A 12,249-nucleotide genomic window follows, 5' to 3' on the forward strand; every position below is an offset into this window, starting at 1 on the left:
TCCGCTGTGTAAAACCTGTGCTGGAATAGTTTGCGGTTTATTCCGCTGTGGCGACCCATGATAAATAAGGGACTAAGCTAAAGGAAAATGAATGAATAAATATTCTAAAAATCAGCAGCATCTTTGATTTGTTATATTGACTAAAAGTAACATGGAGCTCTATGGGGCTAATAAAATGTAAAAAACAAATAAAAAAAACAAATTTGAAAAAATATTTTTTATTCAGAAACAGGTTTATTTTATTGCATGTACCATTCCATTAGGATAGTTTACAGTTAGTAAAGCAATAACCGGTTGTCTGGAGAAAAAACACTTTGGTGTTTTGATCACAATATACCGCTTGTGTTTTATAACAAGAAACCGAGAAAGTACAATAATAATTCATGTCTTCTGAGGAGCTGAATTATTAACACGTATGTTGTTTGCTATAAAATGTGTTGGAACAATCTGTGGATGAGTTTATGATGGCAGAATCTTCCCACACAATGTTCCTATATGAGCTTTTTAAGAGTACAATAAATCACATTAGCATAAAAGATTAGATAAAATCATTTTCTTTAATTGGTAAAACATGAAATATGAATGAAAAACATCTAACTCATAATGAGATAAAATAGCAAACAGAAATAGCTTCAGTTACAGTGATGAAAAGATATACGTTGCAGTACTTAACTCAGCGGGAGTCTCTAAATGTGCATTAGAGCATCTACATTTCCATTAAATTAAATGTTAGACAGCATATAATGCAGTAGGATACACAAGAGGAATAGGTAGCAGCGTTTAGGTCCACTTGTGTGGTGTTACAGCCGCATAATAAAGCTGAGCGCCGTAGAATAATGGAAATTATTACAGGGAGAACCTCTCCTGCTGATGTTCAATATACATGCAATAACTAAATCAGCTTGTAAAGGGGTTGAATTATTTCCTCAGGGATGTCTGTATCGTTTGAGGGAATCAGGGAAGACTTTTTCTCCGAGCTGATGGCCTGGGCTGCGGAATGCAGAGCGTCTTGTGATGGTTTTGAAATATCTAACTTTGCTGACGAAGGATATGGTCTGAAGGCCACCAAAGATATCAAGGTTTGTGATTTTCGCAAGTAATTCATAGGCTAGGATGATTTCATTTCTTTTTTTTGGGGCAAAAATAATGTTGGTGTATAGGTTGTTTGTATACACGTGATTCTGGTTATGTACGAAATTCAGATGGAGCCCAAGGAAGTAAAAAACTATATGGAAGACATCGAGGAATGCCAGTATTCTTGTGATTTATTTATTTTTATATCATGTTTCAGAAGAGATATAAATAGAAAATAACCACATATGTTGGACTTGTATTATGAAGTGGATAAAATATATTTTCTTGCCATTGAGGCAATAGATAATGTAAGCTCCTTACATTAAAAAAATACTATAGTGGTTTTGAGTTAATTACTTGAATTAAACAGTTGTGGTAGTATGCTTGCTTTGGTACAACACAACTATGAAATAAATGACCTAATAGGCTACTATACAGTTTTTCTACACTAATTATAGATAATTTTACACAATACACTGCAATTTACACTACAGTATTTATTACAGATGATTAGTTTACTATGGTATATTACAGTATGATGTTGCATTCATTAACAGAGATGCAACATTATACACTTTAGTGTGGTTCAAAAACACTATAGTATTTACTATAAATTTCTGAATTTATTTATGTTTTTCATGCTGGTAGCGTTATCTTCTAAACATCTTCTAAACATCATGTCCTTATACACAAAAAAACAAGAAAACGTACTAAAGTGTGGACGCATAGCTATTATTATCGTAAACGCTAATGTTCCACAATAGCAATTGTCCCCTTTTTTTTTTTTTACAAGGGTAGCTTTTGTTTTTTTATTCGGTCAATGAACTTAACCAGCTACAAACATTTAGCACTGGTGCACACCTCAATGTTAATCTTACGGTTGTTTTTCTTTAATCTACTCCGGTGAAACAACAGTAATGGATTATTGCAAAACAGTAGAAGTTATTTACGTTCTCCTGGATATTGTATAATCTTTATTAGTGCTGTCAAATGAATTATTGCATTCAAAAAAAAGGTTTGTACACATGGATGTATTGAGAAAATGTTTATTACATGACGCTTTTCTTCCATTTTTTTTTAGACATTGGTAACTCTTTATAATAACTACACACTATGAATCATTTACTAAGCATTAGCATCTAGTAAATTCATTATCTGTTAAGCATTGTCTCTACATTAATAAGCGTTAGTAAGCGGTTTATAACTGCAGCTACAAATGGTTTATTCTTGACTTACAATCACATTTATAATGTGCTTAGTAATTGTACTTTCATACTTTAATGATTTATTTTTCATTACTAAATGAAGTATTGCATTATTTACAAACCATTTGTATTTAAGAGTAGTAGGTTGTTTTTTAAGATCATTCAGAATGAGTCATTAAATGATTAATAAACTATTGAAATCAACCTTTAAACAGTATATCTTATTATTCAGGCATATATGGTTACTATTTATGTTAATAAGTGCTTTATTAGCTCAACTTCATGCAGTATTGTGATTAAATCTAAAGTCAGGACTATTTATGCTTTATAAATCCTTTATAAATGACAATTAAAGGTTTGGTTTCATATGAACAATTATTTTTGCAATATTTTCTAAAAAGTAAAATTACTGTAAAGTTTAAACATTGCCGAATAATAGGAGTGTCAAAAAACGACATAAAATTGGGTAAAACAAAAACAATATAATAATTTAACAATAAAATAATAAGTAGCAATGTTTAAACTGTACAGTAATTTTATTCTAGTTAAGGTTGCAAAGATTTTTTTTCCTTTGCAGTTTCATTTGTGTATCTTCAAAAAAAAGAAATGAATAATGTCATTTATGTTCTTGTTTAGAATTAAACTGAGCCTTTAATTGTCATTTATAAGGGATTTATAAATCATAAATGGTCCTCACTTTAGATTAGGTCACAAAACTGCATGAAGTTGAGTTAATAAAGCATTAATTAACATACAAAGTAACAATTATAAATGTTAAATTGAATAGTTTACTGATCATTAACTAACTCATTCTCAATGATCTTAAAAAAACAACCAATTATGCATAAGTAACTGGTTTGTAAATAATGAAGTTTTTTATTACAAATAAGGTTATTTATATTATTATAAACTGTTACCCAGACTTTTTCCTCTTTATGAGCAAAAAACTTTTGGAACTCTAAAAAAGCTGTTCGGCATTTCTCATTTTTGCAGATTTAAACTATTATAAACAACACAAAACATAAACATGTTGATCTTCTATTAAAAAGTTCTATGTAGAAGCATCGCTTCCTGCTCTCCATTTGAAATTTGTACACCATCAATGATGTCATGTGCAAACAGCCTATTGTAAGTTGGTCTGATAGCTCTTTTTTCCCCTCTCTCTCTCTCTCTCTCTCTCTCTCTTTCTTTCTCTTTCTTTCTCTTTCTCTCTCTTTCTCTCTCTTTCTCTCTCTCTCTTTCTCTCTCTCTCTCTCTCTCTCTGAATGAATAATTTTACATCGGGATAGTTTTGTAGGGGAGTATGTCAGTATAAATATAATAAACAAATTATGAACATAGATTAACAACTTATGATTGAACAAAGTTAAAATTGAAATATAAGCAGTGATTTATGGTTTTTCATTGATTCAACACTCAATAAAGGTACGCGAGCTGTCACTGGGGTGGTACCTTTTTAAAAGGTACAAACTTGTACCTAAAAGGTCCATATTAATACCTCAAGGATGCATATTAGTATCTAAAAAGTACAAAAGCGTTCCTCTTAAAATTTGTAGGTACTAGTATATACTTTTGAGGTACCAATATGGACCCTTCAAGTACAAATGTGTACCTTTTGAAAAGGTACCAGCCCAGTGACCGCTCTCGTACCTTTATTTTTGAGAGTGTAACAGTATTGAGGTACAGACAATAAATAATCAATTAATAAACAATGATTTATTTAATCAATTTTAAACACAATTAATCTTTGTTTGATACCGATTTTATATCTACTTGTCCTCTAAAAATTTAAATTAGCTTGAAATTGTACACAGTCACAGGCCTTAAAAAAAATAGAAAATCTTTCACTCTATTATGTCTAAACTTTTCAATGACTCCACAAATCTCCTGTGTTCTGAACTGTGGGTTTTGATTAATCACAATCCCAGTACAACATTGCAGGTTCGCACATTGTAATATTGCTGTTGAAATTAGATATTGTGCAGCCCTACTTGCAAATTATCGAGATTCAGTCCATGGAAATTATATGTGAAATGTTCTGCCTTTTTCACTCACAAACAGAACATTCTGTCATATCCTGAGTGTTTAAAATGAGTAACCCGACTCGTTTATTGGCAGTTGACTCTATAAATAATCATTTGTGTGGTTGATTTTGTAGGTCAATGACTAAGTGTTAATTAAAGGCCTGTGCTTAGTGATCATAGCTGTTTCTCCTCATCTTTTTAAGGGAGAATTTTAGGCATTTAAGGGATAGTTCACCCAAAAATGATAATTCTGTCATTCACTTGTCATTTACTTGTTCAAAGCCAATTTGGGTTCCTTCTGTTGAACACAAAAGAAGATGTTTCTAAGAATGCTGCTGGTGTCCATCGACTTCCATGGTATTTTTTCCCTACTATTTGAAATGAATGGTTGCCAGCAAACAGTGTTCTTTTTTAAAATATCTTCTTTTGTGTTTAATAAAATAAATAAACTTTATTTTAAAACCACCCAATGATTATTTTGATTATTGAGTGAACAAAATCTTTAAGAGTTTGTCTTGTTGACATTGTCAGTTCCTTTTGCTGAATGTTAGTTCAAAAAATTTTACACAGTATTTGGATTTTATTTAAATGATGGAATTTATATTAAGTATGAGACTAGCTCTGTAATCTAATTCAGTTATTATTATTATTATTATTATTATTATTATTATTATTATAGGCGAGGCAGTGGCACAGTAGGTAGTGCTGTCGCCTCACAGCAAGAAGGTCACTGGGTCGCTGGTTCGAACCTCGGCTCAGTTGGCGTTTCTTTGTGGAGTTTGCATGTTCTCCCTGCCTTCGCGTGGGTTTCCTCCAGGTGCTCCGGTTTCCCCCACAGTCCAAAGACATGCAGTACAGGTGAATTGGGTAGGCTCCGTTGTGTATGAGTGTGTGTGTGTGTGTGTGTGTGTGTGTGTGTGTGTGTGTGTGTGAATGTGTTTGTGGATGTTTCCCAGAGATGGGTTGCGGCTGGAAGGGCATCCGCTGCGTAAAAACTTGCTGGATAAGTTGGCGGTTCATTCCGCTGTGGCGACCCTGGATTAATAAAGGGACTAAGCCGACAAGAAAACTAATGAATTATTATTATAATAATTAGTATTATTATGAAGATGTAAATTGAAGGATGTGGTGCATTTGAATGTGTTTTTGACAGTGATGTTTTTTTGGTCTTACTGTCCATTTCAGGCTGAGGAGCTGTTTCTGTGGATCCCTAGAAAAATGCTTATGACTGTGGAATCTGCCAAGAACTCTGTCCTCGGTGAGTTCACAGAGTGCAGAAATGTCAGTCTTCATAGTGAGCTTTGGCAATGACATGTCACACTAAAAATTTGTAAATAGAATATGCGGAGCACAGTCATATAAATGTTGCTTTAATATACTAGAAATGTTCCGTCAGCAGCATCTTTGACTCACATATTTGACTTGATCAGCATTTGGTAAAACATGCAAGTTACATGGAAGTGTATGGTGCTAAAATGCAACACAAACTGATATTATAAAAATATGTAAAATGTGGATAAATTAAAATCATTTTTCAAATGATATTATTATAAAAAATATATATAAAAATGTAATTATTCTAGATTATATTATAATTTCTTATTTAATGTCAGCATTTTTTACAAAGATTAAAAGCTTAAAATGTACCTTTTTTGTATTCTTCTGTTTTCAGTATTTATTTTCGACTTTTTAATATCTCTTTTTGACTTTTTAACTTGTTCTAGTTATTCTAGTCATTTTAGTATTTCAGTTTAAAAGTTTTATATATATATATATATATATATATATATATATATATATATATATATATATATATATATATATATTTTATATATATATATATATATATTATATATATTTTATATTTATATATTTTATATATATTTTATATTTATTTATAATTTTACAATATATCAATTGGGATGATACAGTGGCGAAGTGCGTAGCGCTGTCGCCTCGCAGCAAGAAGTTTGCTGGTTCGAGCCCTGGCTGGGTCAGTTGGTGTTTCTGTCTGAAGTTTGCATGTTTTCCCCGTGTTCGTGTGGGTTTACTCCGGGTGCTCATTAATTGAATAAGCTAAATTGGCTGTAGTGTATGTGTGGGTGTAAATGCAAGAGTGAATAGATGTTTCCCAGTGCTGGCTTGCGGCTGGAAGGGCATCCCCTGTGTAAAACACATGCTGGATTAGTTGGCGGTTCATTTTGTTGTGGCAACCCCAGATTAACAAAGTGAATAAGCTGAAAGGAAAATAAATGATTGATTGTAACAGTCAGCACAATTAACAAGGGGAATATTCAGCATTAAACAGTATCAGAGTACACAAATGTAAAAACTTATACATCAAACTCAGTAAAACTGAAGTCAAATAACAACATATGACTGGTCAGTGTGATAACAATGGTTATTATATAGGCTGTAGACACAGGTCAAAGTGTTCAAAGGGGTCCAAAAAATACAGGTTTCTAAAAATATGTTTTGCTTTTTTTAAACTGTATGTTAAATATTCCAAATACATTGTGCCATTTATAATATTTTTAAATAGCTCAAATGTTGGAGGGTGTTCCTGTATCCAGTTTAACAGAATACATTTTCTTTTTTGGTAAATAAAGGGTCTGATACTTCATTCAAGTCCATATAAAAAGAGATATATTAAAGGAGTCTTGTAATATTTCTTTCATCACCGAAAACTTGTGTACATTATCCCAAAACTTATTTAGCTTTTTACAGTTCAAAAAATAAGCATAATGGTGCCCTTATGTTTCTTACATCTGTTGCACAAAGGTGATGCACCAGAGTTTAAACTGTTTAAACACATTTTTTTTACTGTTTTAGTTCACAGCAGCAGCACAAGATAGAACTTAGTTTACCATTTATGCAATTTCTCAAATCAAGCTTTCTGCTTGTTTAAATGCACCGTAAACCCTATAGTGAAATTAACATAACTGTATTTTAAAGAACTGTTGCTGTGTTTAGTTGTCTGCAAAACATTTAAAGACAAACCCCCAACTTCACCTTTTACAGGGCCACTGTACAGCCAGGACCGGATCCTCCAGGCTATGGGAAATGTGACTCTGGCTCTACATTTGTTATGTGAACGGGCCAATCCCAGCTCACCCTGGCTGCCCTACATCAAGACCCTGCCTTCTGAGTACGACACACCCCTGTATTTTGAAGAGGAGGAAGTACGCCACCTGCTGGCCACACAAGCTATACAGGATGTGCTCAGTCAATACAAAAACACAGCGCGGCAATACGCCTACTTCTATAAAGTCATTCATGTAAGTCACACTTTATCTCTCACTGTGTGTGAGTGTGTGTGTGTTTGTGTGTGTGTGTGTGTGTGTGTGTGTGTGAATTTTAATGCTTTTATCACTTAGTCATTGGGTTTTATTTAATTTAGAGTGGCAAATGAAAAGCAGTTTGCAATAAACTGTCATCTAGACCAGTGTTTCCCAACCGTGTTCCTAAATGCACACCAACAGTACACATTTTCAACCTATATCTAATTAAACACACCTGAATCAACTCATCAGAACCTAAGAAGAGACTCCAAAACCTGTAGTCAATGGGTCCGATAAGGGAGACATGCACTGTTTGTGTGCCTTAAGGAACAGAGTTGGGAAACACTGATCTAGACAATCTTAACAATATTCCAACTCGCTAAAAAATATGTTAATAATCTTAGTAAAGTATGGCTTAAATCAGTTAATATTTCATTCTGCGCACTCTTTTGCATATTTATTGTCTAATTATTCAGTAAAAAATAACTTTGGGATTTGTACATTTGTACATTTAAAGTTATAGCTAACTCAAATATTATGCCATTTACCCATCATGCACCTTTTTAAGTCATTTATTTACTCGCCATCACAGGTTTATTTTTATTTATTGGACAGAAAGAAATGCATATTAAATAATTTTGTAAACCGGTAGCCAGAGACTTTTAATTTTTTTCTCTTTCATGTATGTCTATGGTGGTCTCAACCTCCAGCATTCTTCAAAATATCTTCTTTTGTGTTCAATAAAAAAAAATCAGTTTAGTCAAACTTGAGAGTGAGTAAATGGTAAAGTGTCCCTTTAAGAAGCATCTCTAGCATTTCAGCTGTGGATGTCCTTGAATACATTTCAGAATACAAACTTTCTTCGGTAAACTCCGAGTTATGCCCATGCGTCTGGCAGTTTTGATGAGTGCGGTGACTGATAGCCCTATCTGTGTCTCATACATGGACTGCTAGCCGTTTGAGTGCAGAGCTCTTTAAGCAATCAGCGCCACAAGTTATTCAGACTCTCAAGCCACATGAATAGCTGTCCTTTACACTGCTGTCTGCTGAGGTGAGGAAATCCAGTTTTAAAAGGATCCCTGCCGTAGAAGGCACATTGGAGATGGGTAAAAGGAGCTTTATAATGCCCTCTTGCACCCAATTTCAGGGCCCCTGATAAGCTGCCATTGACATGGCTCAGAGATGGTGCTGCGGTGGCAATCTCTGGCCAGCAGGGGGAGATGTTTGTCCCTCAAAGTAGCGTCCAAAGCAAAACATGAATGGTCTTTCATTAAGATTCTTTTTATGAAAAATAATTGCATGTTCATATGTTTTAAATCTGGGTGCTTTAAAAAAGAATCATAAGGAATGAATAAGAATTTAATTGTAGGTAGAGTAAAATTGTAGCACTTCAAATGTGATGATCTGATTATTTCCACTAATAAAAAAATAATCATTTAGGAAAACATAGCTTTTACATAAGTCCACGCAAATATGCAAGCTTAATATTCAGTGGTGGCATAACCTTGTGTACTTTATTTGCAAGAAGTGCATTATATTACTATAAAATGTAATTTCACTGATATGATGCGAATCTTGAATATGCAGATTTACAATTATTAAATGACACATTGAGATGGCAGTTCATTTTAACGGCACTGTGATCTGTCCAATAAAATTTATGCTGGTTCTTGGACCTCCTCGTGGCTATTAAGGAAGCAATAATACGCTCTTCCCACTTTTCATTCAAAATCTCTGCCGGTACATTTTGTTTCTTTCATTAGATGACTGTCAATTAGAGAAAAGAAACTAATATTTCACATTACTGTCAAGATAAGGCATCAAATATTCATGCAAATGGTTAATGTATTTGTCATTTTGGTCTGCAAATCTGTTGACATTTTCTTTATTAAATGTTTTCTAGTTTATAAAAGGGGTGGGAGTCTAAGAGCGTAATTAGGAGCGGTATTATTGTTCCTCGAACTCTGTTAATAACTTTTAATCAAGTGTATTTATACAGTTTCCCATACAGCAGCTGAGACGAATAATAGGATGCTCAATAAGCGGAAATGTATGCATTTGCTGCTTTAAGCCATCGGCATCAGTCATCAAAAAGTTAATCAATTCATATATGCGGTGATGGTTTTATTGTCCATTAGGTGGCAGAAGTGAGTTAAGCTTCTAAGGATTCGGGTCTAAATGAAACGTTACTTCCTCTAAAGCGAACTTTGTTAAAGTTTCTAATAATGCTGGAGGACCTGCTGACCTCTTGCCGTAATGAATTACACACTGATCGCACCGTGTAAACCTTTTAATGAACAGAAAGATTCATTCTGTGTGCGCTCAAGCAGGAGTTGAGGGTGAAATGAACATATATCTCTTTTTGATCATCTAAAGAGAGCTTGAGTTGAGGGGGAGGGTTGTCTTGCTGGCCCTTTGGTGAGTGTCCTGTCCGCTCTTCTCCTCTCGGCTCTTCAGGTTGGGAGCCAGTGTCACTGTAATGACTACTGTCAATGTCAGCCTCTCTTCTGAGGCGGCCGCAGATGACCGGGCTGGAAAATTAGCTTGTCGCATTGGCTTTGAATTGAATTGACCTGATTGTACCTTCCACACATGACTGACAACCCCAGCCCCCCCTCTCCTCTGCTTCCTCTCACCGCCCCTTCTTTATCTGCTCTCTGCCACCCCCTCCTCCCTGCTTTTCCTGGGGAAGAACTGAGAAAGCAAGGCCCTTCACCTGCTGGAATTGTGGAGCTTTTTATATATATTTGCCTGCGTGAAGAGGGATAGGCTGTTGTCAACGCCGGGCACCCTCAGAGGACTATCCAAGCGCCTCCTGTGTCCGCGGGGGACCAATGATAGTCGTGCCTTCCTCGCTGGGGCTGGATGCGCACGTGTGGGGGAGGTGAACCTCATAAGGTGACCCCGGTATGCAGCGAATGCAAAGTAACCTTGGTGTGCTGCATCTGCCGCTGTTGATGAGAAATGAACAGGGTCCCAGTGGTACACTCTCATCCCACCCCCTCTTCCTGCACCTGGGAAGATATCAGTCTGACCTTCCTGATGCAGCTCGAAAAATGAGGGAGAGTGTGCAGAGTTGAGCGACAACGAAGACCTATAAGTTTACCTAATTTTTTTGTGCATTAGGTGGACCGTTGAAACCGTTAATATAAAGGATGTTGTAAAATCAATCCCGTTTGAACCCCAGCATGCGCACGGATGCCGAGCTCTCTAATGCCGGGCAGTGTGAGGATGGGGCACTTGGGAATCTCGGATCCAGAAAGACCTCCTGGAGGCCACCGGCCAATTAGCCGCGTTTCCCGCCGTCCTCGTTAAGGAGAGCAGGCACTCGTGGTGGGAGCTTTTGTTTTCTAATTGATTTACAGGGCCGTTCCCCCCTCGTCTCTCTCTGAGCCGCAGTGCCATTGTGGCACATGATGAATTACCTCTCTCTGGTGATGCTAATGCATCACAAGCTGAACCTGCAGCAGTGCAGCTGCCCTTTATCTCCAAAAACTACACCTCATCAAATGTGCCGTCTAAAACTACCTCAGTTTCGTCTCAAACAACCTCGGTACCATGCGTACATCCTATGCTTACTAGACTAGAGGCCTAGAGAGCTCTGAAGGATCCAGCTGGACCTCTGAGTGGCCTTTCCAGAGCCAGCTTCACCCTCCCTTCTTAGGTTTATCACTGTGTTCAACTAATTATGGCCTTAATTAAATCTACTACGGTACTTGGCCACTCGAGTATGTTGGCTCTCAGAGGGCTGAAAATATCATTAAAAGCAGTTTAACCCTTTTCAGGTGGCCTTTAATGGTTACTGATGCTCATATATGCATTTTTTCCCTTTATTTTTGTAGCTGGCTTCAGCAAATCCTCCTGCAGAGAACTGCTTGACACTCTCTGGAGATTTGCCCCATTACTTTCGTCAAAACCATTTTTTTTTGGCTTCCCCCACATCCTAACATGAACCACTTCTCTTCATCTGCAATGTGAGGCTCAAGCTCAGGACACTGAAGTCTGACTCGCCGGCTTTACCCTGTTATCTTTTAATGGTTGTCCATCACCGTACGTGAGCAATGCTTCCAAGTCACTCTGTTTCCAGAGTTGGGCTCCAGATGAAAGGCATTGGTCAGGCTTTGCTCCTATTATATCATGCTTTACAAATTCTCCTGTGACCTGTAGACCTTCACCCACCTGAGCATGTTACACCTTTGGCTGGTTGCTCACAGCAGGGCTAGTTGAACTACAACTTCACATGCTCTGTAGGGCTACAACAACGGTGTCAAAACTGGACTCTACTCCGCCGACACGCAGAAATATGATGTGACCACATGATATCAGCGTCTACGCTAGCAGTGTGTGTGGTTCCCAGAGCAGCGAGGGGGAATACAGGGCTCAATTAGTGTCAGGGAAATTGATTAATGGGGAGAGACGTGGAAGGTAAAAGTTGGGCTCTACTTCTGACCGCTTGCATTTCATGTTTCTGTAAATCACTTTGCAAGCCTAATGGCGCAGCTTGGTTCGCAGAAGTTTCCCTTTACCAGTAAGCACACAGACATCTCAGAGACATTTGTGAAGGAATGCTTTACCTGGAAACATTCGCATTATATTTAATAGGGAACTTTTGTTTAAAAAAACTAAATAAAGGTGTTTTGTGGAGTGTGCATGATGCTCTTTTTA

The 12,249-nt window shown here is 36.3% G+C and overlaps 1 protein-coding gene across 4 annotated transcripts in view; it reads left to right on the top strand.

The window, feature by feature from the left end:
• The window catches only part of setd3 (SET domain containing 3, actin histidine methyltransferase), a 39,389-nt gene that overhangs the window by 4,861 nt on the left and 22,279 nt on the right, over positions 1–12,249 (top strand). For all 4 annotated transcript variants that reach the window (XR_012392637.1, XR_012392638.1, NM_200054.1 and 1 more), the window contains 3 exon segments: positions 931–1,079; positions 5,489–5,561; positions 7,325–7,581. Coding sequence is in view for 1 of the 4 variants with exons in the window: in NM_200054.1 (NP_956348.1) it covers positions 931–1,079; positions 5,489–5,561; positions 7,325–7,581 (479 nt within the window). In the remaining 3 variants the exon portion in view is untranslated.

Source organism: Danio rerio, chromosome 17 (assembly GCF_049306965.1).
Source record: "Danio rerio strain Tuebingen ecotype United States chromosome 17, GRCz12tu, whole genome shotgun sequence".
Lineage (NCBI taxonomy): Eukaryota > Metazoa > Chordata > Actinopteri > Cypriniformes > Danionidae > Danio > Danio rerio.